Raw genomic sequence first — 18,649 nt, 5'->3', positions numbered from 1 at the left:
GCACTGAACGTCCTGCTAGAGGTTCCAATCCCCATGGGGTGGTCCAGTAGGCTTCTTTGTCCTGATGGAAATGTGTTGTTCACACCCTTTCTCAGAGAATGACTTTGGGGTGCTATGGAGAGCATAGGTGGAGACCAGCATGGCTGGTAAGTTTGAGAAGTGGGGTGAAGTGTCACCACTCGCTTGTCCCTGGTTTTGGGTCAGAACAATGTGGAAGGTTCAGGTTGGGGACCAGGAGCAGGGATTAAAAGACAATACCCCCACATTCTCTATTTCATTTGGAAGCAACCTTGTTTTTAATCCCCTTTTCTTGGCTCTGTTGTCATGGGATGTTTGTTCTTTCGTCTGATCAATTCTAATCTGATACTTTCAGCCTGACATTTAGCCCCTGGTTTTTTTACACATTCAGGACCACTGTGTTTCAATATTCTATAGTTCAGCTCCTATCTCATCTTTTTTGTTTTTAATATGTATTAAAGCTGGCTTGATCAGGTTAGGAAATTGAGAACTCGGGGTGCAGTGGAAAGGAACTCATTAGGAATGGGCTCAAGGAATAATACAAGTGTGAAAATCATAATTACAATTCTATGTAATATGCGTTGGGTATTTGCCGTATATCAGGCAATATTGCTTTATTCATTTTTTTATTGCTTTTTGGTGGAAAAAAGCATTTCATAATTCAATTCATATATTTTAGCCAAAAAATTGTTTTTGATGTGGACTCCTCTCTATGGGGAGCCTGTTCTACTGGCCTTCGGGTCGAACTCTGGGTTGATTCCAGTGATGTGACGGTTTCCTGATATCGCCACGGACTGCGGCCAGCTCAGGATCCTCCCACTCTGCCATCGTCCCCAAAGTCCCAGATAATCGGGAGTTTTGTTTACGTATGTTGTTTACATATGTTATTTTACTTATGCTTACAAGGTTCCTGTAATGTCGTTGCATTTATTCTTATCCCCAATTTAGGGAAAGGAAATAAAGGCATAGAGGAGTTGATTCTCTTGTGCAAAGTCCCACAGCTGGAATGTGGCAGAACTAGGGTCTGAACCTACATCATGTGGCCTCGGATCCCGCTCCAGATCGTAACCACTGTGCTGAAAGGGGGATTACAAGGGAACAAGAAGAATGGAACATTGTGCCTGGCTTCCCTCTCACTCCCACCTCCTCCACACTGAGCATGGGGATCACAAATTCTGATTAAACCAAGGGCCAAAGTGCTTAATCACTTCCCTCCAAATCATACTACAGAGCTGGGACTGGACCCTTGCTGCCGGAGTTCAGTTCTTGACTCTTCCACTCTGCCTTCTCTCTTGTCACTGCTTCTAGCTGCATGGAATGTTCCTTGTTCTGCTCTTCCCTGGAGGGAATACTGGTCCCTCAAGCCCCTGAGGCAGGACACTGTCCGTGAGCCACTCTGAGGAGAACGAGGCAGTCTGAGAAGGATCACAGGGCAGGAAGAGGGAGGACACGGGCTCTGGCTTGGAAGCCATGGGGACGAGGCAGCAGATGGAGGGAGGTGAGTCTCAGTCTGTGGCTGGTTCATGCAGCTCTGTGTGCCCCCCGGACCCCGAGTGACTCATGCTGGGAAGAAGTCCTGCATGCGTGAATGGAGTCAGAAGGAGGACCCCTCAGAGTGGGAGTGGATACCCAGGTCAGATGAGCTGCCGAATCTGTGTGAATGGCAGAGTGTCTTCTCCTGCCCAGAAGATGACTGCTGTCAAGTGAGAAACAAGGCAAGACTTCCAGGAGAGGAAACAGTCCAGGACTGGGATGCAGATGTTGTTCCTCGTCCCAGCTGTGTGTGACCCTAGCCTTTCTGGGCATTGGTTTCCAGATCACAGCAAGGGGCACAGAGAGTGGGATGGCTTTGCGTGCACGGGCAGGTAGGAGCAGCTCCAGGGATCCAGACCGTGGCTCGGAGACAGTCTCCTGTTCTGGAGCTCAGGGGGAGCAGAGATCTTACTGCTACCTCCCTCGGGATGTCCCTTGTGATCCCCTGACTCAGAGAGGACACGGAGCTGTGCGAGGCCTGGAGAAGGGGCGAGGGACCAGGGGAGAGAGGAGTGGGCCGTGGAAGATGAGAAGCAGCCCCTTGTGTATAGCCAGGCTCAGAGCAGACACTGAGGCGGAGTTTGGAGTTTGAGAGGAGGGTTCTCAGCGGCTTTCTCCTCCCTTCACTTAGCCTATGAGAAGGAGCAGAAGTGTGCACGGTGGGCATGGGCCATATGGGGTAGTTTCCCCTGGAATTTTGCCATAAGGAAATATGCTGGTAGGGCCCCCACCCTGAGTTCAGGGCTTTGCTGTGGGGCCCCAGCCTTTTACAGGTTATGTTTGCCCTGCGGTTTGGGGAGAAACATTTCCAGGCCTAAGGGAGTGACATCTTTCTTTCCTCGGAAAGGCTGGGTCTGTCTTGTTAATCCTGAAAGGACGTTCTCAGGGTCCAGAGGAGCCCAAGGGCCCCCATGCTGAGAGAGGTAAGACCAGACCCCATGATGTGGCAGAACCTTATTCTTCATAAGGACATTCTGGTTTCTAAACCAGTGAGACTTTAATTTGGGAAAGTCTAATCTAGTTTATTTACCTGCTTCTTCTCTCAGGAGTGAAAATGGGGGTGTGTGAGAGAAGGCCCAGGAGGCAATGCTGCAGAGAAGCCTGGAGCAGACCCAGAAATGCTCGATAGCCCCCCACCGCTCCCCTCTGCCACCGCAGGCCACCCTGTTCTCTGCTCCCATGCCCCAGGACCCTCCCTCCCCGGAAGAGCTTAGAATACCAAATGCAATGTCTCGTGAAGTTCATGGACACAAGCGTGGGCTTCAGGCAGAGACTGGAAAGCACGTTCTGGCTTCCGTCCTTTGTGTAGGCTGTTCCTCATCCACGTAAACCCAGGGAAGGAAAGCCTGTCCACCTCCACCGTGTGCACCTACACCGCCATCGAGGCACCTGGCCCCAGGCCCTTCCGCGGCTGCTCAACCTTGACGGTCTGCTGTGTTCTCTGGGTGATCAGAACTTTTCCAGGCCAGTCCCTCCAGACTCCATGGGTCTGTCCATGGACAAAGAACGGAAGGAAAAAGAGGCACAAAGCTGAGTGAGGGGATGAGAGTCCACACTGGTCAAAGAAGGAATTAATTTTCCCGACCCAGGTACTTCGAAGTATGATAATAGAACTGGAGGGAGGGATGTCAAAGCCATGGGCAGCTGGGACAAAATACTAGACAAAGTGAAAGGAATAGGCTGTTTGGGCGAGGAGGTGAGCTAGTCCAGGGGCATCTGGAAAAGGACTTTGGAAGAGGAGTTTTGTCTGAGCGTCGGTCAGTGGGTGAAAGAAAGAAGAGTGATTGCATCGCTCCAAACTTCTGACTTACAGTAATGGCGGGAGCACAGAGAACGTTGCTGGGACCAGGGATGGACGACACAAACAACATCCTTGGGGACAGGCCGTCAGGAGAAGCATGTTCTGATGCTCCCGTGTCCCTGGGCCGATGAGGGGAAGTTCCACCCAGAGAAGACCGTCAGAAGAGTGTGGTTTTCAGTCAGGTGAGTTTTGAGTTTTGTTTTTTTTAAGGATTTTGTGTATTTATTTGAGAGCCAGAGAGAGAGAGAATAGGAGTGGGGCGAGGGGCAGAGGGAGAAGCAGACTCCCCACTGAACAGGGTGCCTGACACTGGGCTGGATCCTGGGACCCCGGGATCATGACCTGAGCCGGAGGCAGATGCTTAACCAACGGAGCCACCCAGGTTCCCCAATTTAGTCAGATGAGTTTCGATTCAAATCCTAGTTGTATTTACCAGTTGTGTGTCGTGGAGTAAGTCTGTTGACCAGTCAGCCCCAAGTTCCTTCATTCATCAAATGGAAACGTTAGCTATTCCACAGAGGGCTAGAGAACCCATAGGTCAGCAAAAGCTGCAGCACCCACAACCCTGACCCTCATCCTCACCTGTGTAACGCCCCTGGAGAGCTGTCTGGCCCCTCACAGGCCTCATTCACACCCTGCAGGGACAGAACGCGGCAGAACCAGGACATGGGACTGGATCCCGCGCTGCCCGCTCTCAACCGGACTGTGCTTGGACCTGGGCCCTTTGTCCTGCTGGGGGTGCCGGGCCTGGAGGCCTTGCACACGTGGCTTTCGGTGCCTGTGTGCCTGCTGTACGTGGCTGCTGTGACAGGGAACGGCCTTCTGCTGGGGCTGGTGGCCGCTGACGAGACACTCCGGGCACCCATGTACCAGCTGCTGGGGCTTCTGGCAGCCGCTGACTTGGTCCTGGCCACATCCACGGTACCCAAAGCTCTGGCTGTGCTCTGGGGCCTGTCGCGGGAGATCTCCTTTGCGGCCTGCCTAGCCCAGCTCTTTGTCACCCACGTGACCTTCATCGCCGAGTCTTCGGTGCTCCTGGCCATGGCCGTGGACCGCTACGTGGCCATTTGCCAGCCTCTGCGCTACGGGGCATTGCTGACCCAGCGCGTGGTGGCCATAGTGGCTGTAGCCGCGGTGGCCCGTGGTGCCTATGTCATGGTACCCCCTGTGGCCCTGCTCCAAAGACTGCCTTACTGTGGGCAGCGGGAGCTCCCCCACACCTACTGTGAACACATGGGTGTGGCTCGGCTGGCCTGTGGCGACACGCGCCCCAACGTTTGGTATGGCTTGGCCACCACGCTGCTGTCCCCAGCCCTGGACTTAGGGCTCATCGCTGCTTCCTACGCCCTCATTCTCCGCGCTGTGTTTCGCCTGCCGTCCCACGGTGCCCGCTGCAAAGCCTTGGGCACCTGTGGGGCGCACGCCAGCGTCATCGCTCTCTTCTACACTCCCGCCCTCTTCTCTTTCCTGGCTCACCGTTTTGGCCGCCGCACGGTGCCCCGCCATATCCACATCCTCCTGGCCAACCTCTACGTGGTCGTGCCCCCGGCCCTTAATCCCGTGGTCTACGGAGTACGGACCCAGCAGATCGCTCAGAGGCTCAGGCGCTGGCTCGGGCTCTTCTGGGCCAGGGCAGTAAGGGATGTGGGCCCTGAGAAGGCCTCGCGTGGCACTGACTGAGCACCTGTTTGCTGAGACACGCGCCCTCCCATGGCCAAATACTGCTGCCCGAGCCCTCCGAGCGCGGCTCTAACCGAGGTGTCTTCATCATCTGCCAATAGGTGGCGCTCTGGTCACCCTAGCCCTGTTCCCTGCTCAGGGACAGAATGCACCCTGATCTCACCTAGCCTGGCCTGGACCTAGCGTGGCTAGACGTTCCCTATCCTTTCTAACTGTGCCTTAATCGCCACAGTTGCATCTCACACACATAGAACACGTTGGGTCTGGACTGCGGCAAACAAGGAGGCCCAGGACACGGTGTGGAGATCAGGATCTCATCTTTCTCCTTCGCTCAGCCAGCCAGCACCGGATTAGTGAGAAGTGGCTCTGCGTGGGGCCTTTTGTCCAGTGTGTGACGCTAAGCAGGAACTCCATGTTTGCTGAACGGGTGAAGACAGGTGGGGCTGAGGAAATGGCACAATGTGAATCAAAGAGAACAGAGCTCTGGAAACTGACACGAACTCTGACCTGGCTGATTCACACTGCCAATCTTGGAAGAGCTGCGGGCTCTGGGAGGGAAGGCAGTGGACCGCCCCATGCCGCCCACCTGAGCTATTTCCCTCTCTGCTCACGTGCAGAGCTTTCCCCGGCTTTCCCAACTGGTTCCACTTGCTAGTTTACTTGGCCTCACATAGGCAGAAGACCCCAGCTCCAGTTGTCATGCTTCGTACCCTTTGTTCTTGCACACTTCCTCCTCTCCACCCCTTCTTACATAAGGCTGTAGGAACACCCAGCTGGACAGTGATTCTGGAGAGGTTTCCTGCTCCATGTAGCTGAAGTCCCAACTCATTCCTCTCATACTTCCCTAACCTCTGTGGCTCCCTTGGACCTGTGGGTACAGCAAGGCCAGGCCAGAGGAGTTGAAGGAGAATGGATCCCAGCCTGGAGCAGGGAGTCAGAGGGTGAAAATCTGTAAAACAAGATGTGGGTATAATCTCTCATCAAGGATTGCCCCCACAGAGCCCAAGGCATGTCTTCCTGGGGTCATACATTCACTTTAGCTCCCCGGCCCTTTCCGTAGAAGGAGAAGTACACACTTCATATGCCTCTCTCTACTGGGTATTACGTGTCGGACAGGGGGCTCTAAAGGAGACGATGCATTAGCAAAGGACCTTTATGCGAAATGCCTATGATATCGGAATTGGGGGAGCAATGACAAGTAGGGAAATAATAAAAGATACAAATTTCTCGATGGAAAAATGAGGGAAAATGCAGTCTTCATCTGACATTCCCTTATTTGGGGGGTTTGAGACTCACCACTGCTTGGGAAGTACTCAAGAGACATAGTGGAAAAGGAAAGAACATTTTGGGTGGTCAGCCCCAGGAACACTGAGCGTTGACTCAGGAACCAACTCTTCCTTTTCTTTAGGGTACATCAGCCCAAAGGACTAGAGGCTTGACAAGATGTTGGAAGGGGGCTTTCTTGAACGACAGGCAGTGGAGGCTGCTGGCAGCAGGAGATCGATTTAGCAGATCCATCTGAATAGTGGGGTGGGATGGAAATGTTTAGGGTGCTTAGAACAGTGAAGAGGACAGACTTTTTGGTGTGGGGAGGGAACATAGCAGAGCAGGCCAGCACGAGGTGGCTGAAGCAGTCCCCCCAGGGATAGAGCTTGGCCCTCTTCCAAGGGCCCTTGGTTAAGTAAATGGCTCCTTCAGATGGATAGTTACATTTTCCTCTAGGGTATTCCTCCCTTGAAGTTGAGAGAAAGACCATACACCCTCCTGAAAGGGACCCATCCCAATGCCCCCCACAGCCTGTCTCAGGTTTGCATTATTCTGTTTGGACAGGAGGGCCCAGCAGGACAAGGACAGATCTCAGCCGGAGACAGAGAAGAGAGACCGTGTTTGTGTAAAAAAGTCCCTTCTACCCATATCCGGAAGCACAAGTGTATCACAGTCCTCTTTCCCCACGCCCCACCCTGTCCCTTCAAAACCGCTCTCACTTGCTCAGTCCTTTCAGATGTTGAAATCTATATCCCTCCTGCTGAGACCATTCACTGGTACCAGAAATAAAAGCCTAGGAGACCTCAAGGGTCTTGCTCCCCTCCTGTAGCAGAAGCAAGATGCAGCCTGCCTTGGCCCTCTGGTTGCCCTTACTGCCGCTCCTCCTGGTGCTTCCAGGACAGACTCAGGTACAGACTGAGGGTAGAGGGACCTCAAGCAGGTGGGCAGATGGCTCTGGGCTTTGGAGTGGCTTCCCTCACCACACTGATCTGTTTCTAGAAGTCCCAGGTTTTGAGAGAGAGTGAGGGTGGTGAGACCTAGAAATGTCTGGAAGGGGGGTGGGATACCGAAGCTGCTCTGATTGTTGCTGGGCTTAGGGTGAGAGAGGGAAAACAAGGATGGAGATGACAGAGGAGGATTTCTGGGCTCCACCCTGCTCTTCTTTGAGGCCTCACTTTCTGCAGAAATCTGCCACCCTCTTTCTGTGTGAAGAATGCTGTTGTGAGGGAGGCCCACCGGGGCTATTGTAGGCACGTGTCCTTTGCTTCATCATCCCCAGAAGCTATACCACTGGCTGCAGCTGCAGACTGAAAACATGCAAAATTAACTCCTAGGGCCAGGAAAGCTATGTGTGGGCATATTCAGAGAAGGACAGTAGTCACCCATCTTGATTCTTGAAGAATCTTTAAGAAACCCCAGCTGATTTTTTTTTTTAATTCTCAGAACCAGTGGTTTTCAAGTATAACATGAAGAATTGAAGTCATACGTTGTCCTGTCCTAGTGAGCACTCAATATCAGTCCAGACTCTGGCGCCTCATGGTGCTGTTCATATTCATCTCCTTTCCTTGACAATTTGGAGCTCTCTGTCCTGCCGTCTTCATGACAAAGTGAACTTGTGGGAATGTACTGAATCTCCAGAGTAGTGGTACCTCTAAATGGTGCCCCTACACGGGTCCCCTAAGGCTTCTTTTCAGATCGTCTTTCCTCTTTTCCACAGAACCTCCAGGAAGAGTCTACTCTAAGTTCTGTGAACTGCAACCAGAAGCAGCCAGTGTATGAGGTAGGGTGAGGATGGCCCCATCTGTAGGAGCTGGAAGGGGACTGTGCAATGTTCTGGGAAGTCAAGGGAAGGGTCACTCCAAGTCACAGCAGAAGGAGACTGAGACAGTCATGAAAAGCCTCCTGTGCAGAGAGCTCTTCTCAGACACCCCAGAGGAGGGTCAGCCCTTCTGCTTCATGTCCCTACGCAGCACACAGTGCTCCATGTGTCATCATGCTTAATGTGCCCATGGCCTTGCTTTTGCAGCTGGTGAAAAATGTGCCAGGTTCTGTGGATGAGAATGGCCTGTGCCATTGTGTAGTTCACCTGCCCAACAACCTCGCTCCCCTGAAGCAGCTGGAGCAGCTACAGGCTATAACCCAGGAGCTCATGCACAAGTACGAGCAGGAGCTCTCCAGGGTGAGTGCTGGGGCTGCGGGCTGGGGCTCCTGGATCCAGCATGAGATGAGCCAGGGTGGTAAAGAAATTGCGGAAGGAGGCATAGCCCTCTTCTTTGAGATGAATCCTGAGGATGAAGGAAGAATTAGGTATCGTTCTGGGAATCTCAGTGGCAGTCACAGTACAGGGAGGCTTGTGTACGATATGCTTCCTCCACTAACAGGACAATTCATGGGTACAGGTGCAGCGGGAGACGGACAGAGGTTATAGCAAAAGAAGAGGGAAGTGGGATGGCCAGTGCAAAGGAGACAGAAAAGAGTTGGAGTTGAGTTAAAATAGGGGCGATATCTGGAGAGACTTGTGGATCCGGCTGGTGAGCTTGGAGTCAACGCTCTAAGTAAATGTGAGTGAATGGAAATGTGGCACCCACCATGCGATGTGGGCAGTTGCTCTTTGGAATGGGCACTCATGGGGCCCTGGGGAAGGCTGATGGGAGAGGGCCAGGAAGCTGGGAGTCTGTGCATTCATTCACTCACCAAGACACTTGTGAGCGTGTGGCTATAACCAGGAAAGCGGGGAGAGAAGCTGGGCATCTGGGGGAAACAGTTTTTTTTCTTGCAGTGAAAAGAGGGACATGAGTGTCCTCAGCTGTGAGATGGAGTTGATACGAATGCTCACCCCAAGGGCTCTAATAGAACAAATGAAAGTGCCGGATCTGAGAGTATTTCGTTGGCTGTGTGGCATTTGAGGGCATGTGAATGGAAGAAAGAGCCACAGGTGTTGAAGTTTGGGGCACGGGCCTGTCCCTGGTCCCACACCCAAGTCAGTGAGTCCGCAGGCACCACTGAAGATCAGTCCTGGAAATGAACCTTGCCCTGAAGCCCAGAAATCCCATTGCCCTTGCTTCCTCCTAGGAGGCCCCAACCTACAGCCTGCTGCGCCTGGAGCTGGAGGGAGCACGGGAGTTGGTGACCCAGCTTACCGCCAAGGGAGGAGGTAGTGTGGCTGAGGACCTCCTTTCTCAACTCCAGAGCCAGGTACGTGGGTAGATTAGAGAATCCATCTCCCCTCCGTAGTCTCCTGTCTTATTTAATCTCATAAATGTGATGATTTCCAAAATCTCTGGGGAAAAAAGACACTGAGCTGAGTGATATGGGAGCCTCACTTCAGTTCTTAGGAACAGTCCATGACCCATATCCTTGGCATCTTGTTTCCATAGGTGGCAAATGCCAGCCTCTCACTCAAGCTTCTGGCTGACTCTGACCAGCGCAACCTACGTGCTTACCGCCAGGAGGTGGATGTCCTTGAGAGCCGGCTCATTGATTGTGAAAGGGAGAGGTGGCAAGAGGCCTCTGGTCCACCCCTGCCCCCTGGTGAGGTCTCAGTCTGAATTTCTTAAGATCTCATCTCCCTAAAGACAGGGAATGGGAATGGAGGTACTGAAGTTTGGGTACCAAAGGTCTTGACATAGAATAAATCTTTCTTTTCCTTGCATGGCGCATCACTAAGGCACGCAGACTGTGATAGGGACACGCTCACATACAGGCACACTAGCATACACAGATATATACAGACATCCCTATAATCAGTCATGTGCACTATCCTCTATTATGCAAGGTAACCTGCTTATACACCTGTGCACGCCCTCAAGGAGAAGGAAAGATGCTGAAATGCACACATGGCTATTAACACTTTCATTGTCCTCTCCCTGTGGGTTTGTGTTTCACTCCTGGTTTCTACCTTGCCTGCTCTCTTCTCTAGGTTCTTGTGCCCATGGAGGCCTCCAGAGAGTCAGCAGACCTCTTGTGGTGCAACTCAATTGGAGAGGCTTCTCCCACAAGGCAGGTGCCTGGGGTCGAGACTCGACACCCAATCCAGACTCTTCCCTCTATTGGGTGGCTCCTCTGAGTTCAGGGGACAGGTGAGCCGAGGATGGTTTCTCTTTTTTAACCAGGTTCATTCCAAATGTTTCCTACCCTACCGTAACAGGTTTGTTTCTTTGTGGCCCTAGCAGAGTTTCCTCTCTCCATTTTAGGTATGACCCTGGCAAACTTAGCCTAGGCCTGACAGGTTACATTGTAGAGCTGCTCTCAGGATTAAGGATGACTGAGATGGCCCTGAGCTCCTTCACAAACCCACTGTCTGAAATTTCTAATCCCATCTTAATCCAAACTGGTTCTATCTATAGCCTGATCTTATCTCAAGAGGAAACTCTTTTCCACCTGGCCCTCAGAATCCTAGCTTCTTCTTAGAAGTAGTTTAAAGGATGAACTTGGCCATACTTGAGACTTGGACTCAAATGGAGCTGAGTTTGAATCTCAGTTCTACCACGTAAGCTATGTGAGCTTGGAGAAATGCATTAACGTCTCGGACCCATTCTAGCTGCCTGGAAAGTGAGGATAGTTAAATTTTGAGAATATCATGTGAGATTTCACAGCAAAGTGAACAGCATAGTCCGTGCTGATAGACGCTTTTTAGATAAAAGGATTGCTAATGGAATCCACAAGTAGATGAAAGAGCCCTTCAATTACCTGGCAGCCTGGCTAGGCGGCTCGGCTAACACACAGGCAGGGAGCTTAAAGTCAGTCCACATAGGAGTATGAGAAAGATCCAACTGCATAGGAGATTATGGGAGGGAAGGATGAGCGTGGTTTGAAACTGTCACCAAAGAGCTCAGTGGAAGCTCATCTCAGACAGATCAGTGTTACTGATAACATTGCTCCCGATTCCTCCAGGTGCTTTATAGCTCGTGAAGTGTGTTAACATGACTTTGCATTTTAAATCATCTCAAAATCTCTGTGGGTAAGGCAGGACTTATGGACCAAGGTCAAGCAGTGACAACACTCTGAATTCAGGGATAATTTAAAGAACATTCCAAAGTCACCTCATGAGCATGTGTCTCCCCAAATCCAGCTCCAGAACTACGTCCTGCTGCAGTACACGCGTGTCTTAGGGGCAGGTGGAAGGCAGTGGAATCTAGGTACAGAAGAGTCTCCATAAAGTAGAAAAGTAAAATAGCTATCCCTTGTTGATTGCTCACTCGGCAATGAATAGTCTACTAACTGGTTATTAGGACCAGTCAGTCCTAATAGCAATGAAATAGACTCCTATGTTATTCTTTTTACAGATTTGAGTTATGAGCCAAGTGACTTTGAGCAAATTACGTAGTCTTTTTGAGACCGAGTCTCCTAGTCTGTGGGAATACAAGCTACCTTCTGGGGCTTTTGCTGGAATTAAATGAGATAAGCCACTCAGAGTTTCCACGAGGCATTGTTGAGTTGATGTCAATGTTATTTCTATTCCTGATTTTCTTACAGTTATGTTTTTGTCCCAGTATATTGTAAGTAAAGGAAGAGAGATTACAAATCAGTTCTGTTTGATTCCAAAGCTCCCACTATTAATTAGAACATTAGCCTGCTCATTTTTATCAGCATTGTGTATCCTGACGGTGCTGGTGTGGCGCTTGGCCTAGGTACTTTGACTACTACCGGCTGTACAAGTCCTATGATGACCTGGTGCTGATGAAGAACTACGTGGAGAGGTCAATGGGCTACGGCGATGGCAGCGGTAATACCGTGTACGAGAACTTCATGTATTTCAACTATTACGGCACACGTGACATTGCCAAGGTGAATCTCTCCTCCAACACTCTGCTGCTACGACGCCCGCTGCCCAGCGCCACCTACAACAACCGCTTCTCCTATGCTGGTGTGTCCTGGAAAGACATAGATTTTGCTGGTGATGAGAAGGGGCTGTGGGTGCTCTATGCCACTGAGGAGAGCAAGGGGAACCTGGTTGTGAGCCGTCTCAATACCAGCACCTTGGAAGTGGAGAAAACCTGGCGCACCAGCCAGTACAAGCCAGCCATGTCAGGAGCCTTCATGGCCTGTGGAGTGCTCTACGCCTTACGCCCCCTGAGCACCCGCCAAGAGGAGATCTTCTATGCTTTTGATACCACCACTGGGCGGGAGCGCCGTCTCAGCATCCTGCTGGATAAGATGCTGGAAACGCTTCATGGCATCAATTACTCCCCCTCGGATCACAAGCTCTATGTCTACAATGATGGCTACCTGATCAATTATGACCTCAGCTTCCTGACGCTGAAGCACAAGCAATCAAAACTACCAGCTGGAAAGTTCTCCTGGCTTCCTACCGTACCACATCCTGTCACACCCAAGAAAACTTCCAGGCCCTGACCCCCTGGGGCAGAGTACTGGGAGAATCATGTCTCCTTCTCATCCTCCAGATGGATCACCCCCCAAAATGGCCATCAGTCCTACTGAATGAGAAATGTTGATTATGTCTTTATTATTGATGATTCTTTATAATTGATAATTCTATAGAATGGATAACTCAATCTTCACATTAAAGTTCTTTTTAGTAATGGCCTAGGTGGATTTGATTGGGGTTTAACTGGGAAACTAACACTAACAAACACCTCTTTACTAGAATCCTAGAATTGTAGGAACTGCACTCTAATTTTTAAAACAAATCTATTCTGTGTTTTGAAAACCAGGAATCCAGCTCTGACAATTATAAAATTCCATGAACTAGGCTTAGGATGGTAAGTCTCAGGTTGAGAGCCTCTGGTCCCAGTGCAGAGACCCAGGGCAGCTGGTCATTAGAAGGGGTATAGAAGCCCGCTTTCTTATCTTCAGCCGCCTGCAGGTACCTGGGGAGAAAAGGGACAGCGTGTCGGTGTGAAAATCAATGGTTCCCTGTCCTGAATCGATCTCACTTTGAATGCAATTGAGAGAAGGCCTTAGCCTAAGTCCCATTCAAGGAAGTGAGCAGCGAATGGCTGAGCATGAGGAGGGTCTGACGGGGACTGAGCTGGTGGTCTAGACATTCTCAGTAGAGAACCTTTAGGTGTGACACAGGAAGTCCCCTGGCCAACTGTCTGTCATTTCTTTGCTCATCTTCAACACACTGAGAACATGGAGGCCCGGACACCCCACCTCTGTTACTTATCTATCCCCATGGTTTAACTCCCTTCCATGGGGTTGGATGGAATGTTCAAAATTTCAGACCCCAAAGTCCTCATAGTCACACAGAGGATACCAGAACACTTCATGCACACTGTCTCATGCTGATACTTGCACATATACGAACATTCACAAATATACATCCAAGCAGCCATATCGGTTCTTTCTCATATGTAGAATATTTCCATCTCCATAGATATAAGTACACATTTTAACATATCCACTAAGGGAAAGTTCATCTGCTGCCCAAATATAGATCAAGCACCATCCTCCAAACCTGCATGGAACTGAGAATCTGTTTTAGTTGCCTAAACCTGTTCTGTTAGGGATTTCACTACGAATCACCTCCGCCATCACCTCTTGAATTATAGACATCTCTCCCCCTAATGCTATGCCACAGAGGTGGGCACTGGAGACTGGGCTAAGACACTGAATCAAATATTTCTAAAAGTTCTGCTAAAATGACATGTAGAAAAGGCCAAGAGATAGGTGAATAAAAAATATTTTGCGAGGAAGGACTCACGTGCCTTTAATTGATATGTTCCTTAGGGAGCCTCCGCAGCTAGCCTTGCTGCTGCTTTTAGGATAGAGGAAAGCTTTCTCCACATGGGAGCACTGTCAGTTAAGTCCAGTATCCCTAAACCTAGAGCCGAAGAAAATTATGACCTAAATCATGACCTCCTCTTCCACTTGTGAACTTTGTCCTTGCTCCCTTTTCCTTTGTAAGGCCTCACTTTTTTGTGATCTCTAACGAAAGTAATAAGATCCTTCTTACAGGAAAGAATCTATTCTTACAGGTATGCAGTTTTATCCATGGCTTCAACAAACCCAACTTTCAACATAACAAGCCTGCCATCCCAACAGGGACCCACACACCACAGACAAGAACACATCTCACATAAACAATCTGGACTTTTTTTTTTAAGATTTTTAAAATTTTTAAAATTTATGTGACAGAGAGAGAGAGAGAGCAGAAGCGGGGAGAACAGAAGACAGAGGGAGAGGGAGAAGCAGGCTCCCCAATGAGCAGGGGCTCAATCTCCGGACCCTGGAATCATGACCTGAGCTGAAGGCAGACGTTGAACTGACTGAGCCACCCAGGCATTCCCATTTTTTTTTAAATAGTTCCATCCTGAGAACTTTGTCCTCCATTTTCTGGAAAATGACTTTATTTTATTTTATTATGGAGATCTGGTGATCCCACCCCACCCCCACACATATGTCTCCCTTCCCCAGCTGGTCCTGGCAGAGACTGTGAGACTAGAGTTGACATCACAATATCCCTTTTTTGAAGAGGTTATGGTCTTGGTGGGTGGGGCAGAAGGGAGGGGCAGCCCTGGGTGGAGTCATCTTTACTTAGTCCACCTAGTACCAAGTATGAGTCAGTAGCCACGACAGGCCTCAGCTGGGCCACATCTGGAGAAGTGGGGTGGGGGATGATATAACATCGCAAAATACCTGGCCCCAGCCTGGTCAGTCATCCCTCTCTGGGCAACAAGGAAACTAGCCTTTGGCCTAAGAATACAACACCTGAGACGAAGGCCTGCAGAAACATCCGTCTGCCCTCACCCCTTCTGCCCCAGCTTCTACCTGCTCACCATCTGCCTGCTCACTGAGGTCCATGCCGCATGTCATCTCTCGAACGCCCAGGATGGCCCAGAGTGGGCGTCCTTCTGGTTTGCCTGCAGACAAGAAAATCTCTTCAAGTGTCACCCGAGTGATAGTGAAGACAGCAGGCAAGCAGGAAGACTTTATGATAGCAGATGACACCTCAGTGAGGCAATTCAAGGAGAAGCTATCCACTCACTTTAAGTGCCAGGTGGACCAACTCGTGCTGGTCTTCATGGGCCGCCTTCTCAAAGACCATGACACACTGAGCCAGAGGGGCATCCTAGATGGCCACACCATTCACTTGGTCATCAAGTCCAAACGCAGCTCCAGATCCCTAGCCCATTCCTCCCGGAAGCTGCTGACCGAAGAGCCCTGCCACCGGGACAGAAACACCGAAGGAAACAGCAATGGAGTGTACCAACCTGCCGGTGTGAGTCACACCCCAGTGGAATCAGCCCTCCTCGTGGAGTCTGATGCACCCAAAACGCATACCCAGGATCTGGAAGTGGGTAGTCCAGAGTACATAGCACAGATGCTACAGAATCCTAGTATCCAGCAGCTCCTGTCTGACACAGACCTCATGAGACAGTTCATCTCAGAACACCCAGACATGCAACAACTGATGCAGCAGAACCCAGAAGTCTCCCACATCCTCGACAATTCTGAGATCCTATGGCAGACTCTGGAGCTGGCCAGAAACCTTGCTGTGATTCAAGAGATAATGCAGATCCAGCAACCTGAACAGAATCTTGAGCATCCACTGAGCCCACAGGCACACTTGGGCTTAGAGACAATGCCCGGTGGGGACAACGCCCTGGGTCAGAGTTATGTTGATTGCAATGACCAAATGCTCAACAGCTCACAAGATCCCTTTGGGGGCAATCCTTTCACAGCTCTCCTGGAAGGACAAGTTTTGGAACAAGTTCAATCCTCACCTCCATCTCCAACACCACCCCAGGAACGGCGGGACCAGCTCCCACAGCTCCCTACAACCCGAGTCATCTATACTAGTTCTCGTGGTTTATCCTCCATCACCTCAGCCAACGTCACCCCCAACAGGGTGAACCATACTCCCAGTGCCTATGCCACCACTATCTCCGCCACGTGCCGGAGTCACACCTGTCCCGTTCAGCAGCCGGCTGGGGTACCAGCCTTACCTAGCATAGAGCTCACCCAGCAGCCCCAGGCAGAGGATAAAGATGGCACCATCTCTCTAGATAGGTCTGACCAGAAATTAGAAGACGACCTCCAGGCTTCAGATGAGCAGATCAGCTCCCAGATCACAGGAAACATGATGCAGTTGCTTTTGAACAACCCGTACTTGGCAGCCCAGGTGATGTTGTTCATAAGTATGCCCCAGCTGAGTGAACAGTGTAGGCAGCAGCTGCCCGCATTCCCGACATGCTGATAGCCCTAGCCAACCCTAAAGCATCACAAGCAATATTGCAGATTGAGCAGGGTCTGCAGCTGTTGGCCACAGAGGCTCCTGTTGTTCTACCCTGGGTTGCACCCTACCTATGGGGCCTGGGTTGGCTTCCTGCCCCCAGCTGCAGCTACCCTGACACGGTGCCCTGGGCCTGGGATGTGCCAGATATTGCTGAACCCAAAGATCCTGAATGCTGCCACAAATCTGGAACCGTCCAGCAGAAGCTACAGTCCTTAGCTGAAGACCCTTCCCAACTTCCACAAGCCCCTGAGATTCGTTTCAGTCAGCAGATGGAGTCTCTCCAGGCCATGGGATTTGGGAACCACCATGCCAATCTGCAGGCACTCATCGCTACTGAGGGGGACACCAGTGCCGCTATTCGCAACCTCAGGAGATCCCAAGGATTCTAACCACCGTGCCTACTTATTTGCTTGTTACCTGCCTGCTGACCCATTTGACCACATCATCTGCCCCTTCCACCTCTTCTGATGCTTCCAGCCAGGAGAAGTCCTGGAACAGGAGAAACCAAACAATGTTTTCTCCACTGAATAATAGACCACTGGCCATGGGTAGAAGATCTGTCAATAAAATGGCTACTCCCACATGCCCACATCTGAGGTTTCGCTTTGTTTCTTCTGCAAAAAAGGAAACTATCTGTGAGTGATACCCCTGTCTCATCTACAATCCACACATGAGCACACACACACCATGTGCATATATTAATATAGAGAATCACGGTTGTGTACATAGACCCACAAACTCAGACATCATACCATGCTCACATACCCAAGGTCATGCATATGCTGTGCACACATACACGAGGTCACATAGCCAAAGGTTCACGTGTACAGGCACATACATTCAACACCCTGCACACACAGTCATGGGCATGCACAGCAACGCACAAATACCTAAGACATACGCAGACCCACGTGTAGGGGAAGACAGTCATAACGTAGCCATACAAAAGGAAAATTCCTGTAGATAGACACATAAGTAGTCATAAAGATTTCCTCAATTTCCCAAGTCCAAGTTGTTCCAGTTTGAAAGTGGAAGAAGAATGGCCTGGTGGGCTAGGGTAGGAGAAGTCCACATTTCAGCCAGGTCTCCGTAAGTCTTTATCCTCTTCAGGAATCTCCTCCTAACTGCCACTGTCAAACTCGTAGGACTTTGCTGACAGTCCTGTCAGTTTGCTGGACTGTCCCTATTCTCTCTTTAGCACAGAGAGATACAGTTGCTTACCCTGACTGCATATTCCCATCACCAAAACTCAGGCGTCCGGGGCGGGGGTGGGGGGCATGGCACCTTCCGAGAAAACACATCCTTCAGCATATCTAATGTCCATAGCTTGTGTTTTCTGTGCCTAGCAAAGGCCCCATCTCCTCCTCTTCCTGCCTCCCTAGGAGTATCCCAGCCAATTGGCATGTAAACTATTACATAAGTCAAATATTGTTTTAGGCATTGAAGAAATAGCAGTGGCCAAATAAAGTCAAATAAGCCAAATAATTTCATAAGTCAAATATTGTTTTAGGCATTGAAGAAATAGCAGTGGGCAAATAAAGTCAGATAAGTCAAATAATTTCATAAGTCAAATATTGTTTTAGGCATTGAAGAAATAGCAGTGGGCAAATTAAGTTCCTTTATTTAGGAGTTTACTTTTGTGGGCATAAGACTGTATTCTACTTAACCTATGAATAACTGCTATGAGGAAAAATGAAGCAGGCTAAGGTCTTCTACACACAGGGTAATCTGGGAAGGCCTCTCTGGAAAGGCAATAATTGATCAGAAATCAGAAGAAACTGGGAGAACTGAACACACACTCCCTTGGGAGAAATATGTTCCAGGCAGAGGAGGCTACCTAGGAGTAAAAGCGTGATGTGGGAATATTCTTGATGTGTTTGAGGAATAACAAGATGTTGTAGCTGGAGTGGAGTGAACTAAACAATGGGAGGAAAAACAGGACATCAGGAAGAACTTTGTAGGGTCTGGTAAGGACTCTGGATTTTACTATGAATGCAGTAGAAAATCCCTGCTGGATTTCGAGCAAACAATGCAGGTGTTTCAGGGCATGGGTCTGGCTGCCAAGTGGGAAAAGACTGTGCTAGAGGTTGAAGTGAAAGTGGGCCCACTAGTGAGGTAGTTCTTGAAATGGAGCAGGTGGGAGCTGGTTG

At 50.2% G+C, this 18,649-nt stretch overlaps 3 protein-coding genes across 4 annotated transcripts; all 3 read left to right on the top strand.

Annotated features, from left to right (window-relative positions):
* The first annotated feature begins 4,018 nt into the window (after window positions 1–4,018).
* Window positions 4,019–5,032, top strand: LOC103680107 (olfactory receptor 52Z1-like). Its single transcript, XM_008709643.1, has one exon. The coding sequence runs from the start codon at window positions 4,019–4,021 to the stop codon at window positions 5,030–5,032; it is 1,014 nt and encodes a 337-aa protein (XP_008707865.1).
* Window positions 5,033–7,036: 2,004 nt separating this feature from the next.
* On the top strand, window positions 7,037–12,838 carry LOC103680108 (olfactomedin-4). 2 transcript variants are annotated; one of them, XM_008709644.2, is made up of 7 exons: window positions 7,037–7,206; window positions 8,016–8,078; window positions 8,325–8,477; window positions 9,371–9,493; window positions 9,676–9,829; window positions 10,218–10,377; window positions 11,929–12,838. In XM_008709644.2, exons 1-7 carry the CDS (start codon window positions 7,138–7,140, stop codon window positions 12,650–12,652), a joined length of 1,446 nt encoding a protein of 481 aa, XP_008707866.1. In that variant the 5' UTR covers window positions 7,037–7,137; the 3' UTR covers window positions 12,653–12,838. The 2 variants fall into 2 exon arrangements, with proteins under 2 accessions (XP_008707866.1, XP_040486604.1); XM_040630670.1 differs by lacking the exon at window positions 8,016–8,078.
* Window positions 12,839–15,062: 2,224 nt separating this feature from the next.
* UBQLNL (ubiquilin like) lies at window positions 15,063–16,888 on the top strand. The gene is given in 2 exon segments (XM_008709645.2): window positions 15,063–16,446; window positions 16,449–16,888. Coding segments are annotated over 2 exon segments (1,824 nt in total).
* Window positions 16,889–18,649: the final 1,761 nt, after the last annotated feature.

The sequence above is a fragment of the Ursus maritimus genome, unplaced genomic scaffold (assembly GCF_017311325.1).
Source record: "Ursus maritimus isolate PB19 unplaced genomic scaffold, ASM1731132v1 scaffold_16, whole genome shotgun sequence".
Taxonomy (NCBI): Eukaryota; Metazoa; Chordata; class Mammalia; order Carnivora; family Ursidae; genus Ursus; species Ursus maritimus.
The sequence above is the reverse complement of the archived record's forward strand: the minus strand, read 5'-3'. Positions and strand labels throughout refer to the sequence as shown.

Coding starts and splice junctions, on each gene's coding strand:
- LOC103680107 (XM_008709643.1), top strand. CDS start 4,019: ATGGGACTGGATCCCGCGCTGCCCGCTCTCAACCGGACTGTGCTTGGA.
- LOC103680108 (XM_008709644.2), top strand. CDS start 7,138: ATGCAGCCTGCCTTGGCCCTCTGGTTGCCCTTACTGCCGCTCCTCCTG. Junction 7,207..8,015: donor TGCTTCCAGGACAGACTCAG/GTACAGACTGAG, acceptor TCTTTTCCACAG/AACCTCCAGGAAGAGTCTAC. Junction 9,830..10,217: donor TGGTCCACCCCTGCCCCCTG/GTGAGGTCTCAG, acceptor TCTCTTCTCTAG/GTTCTTGTGCCCATGGAGGC.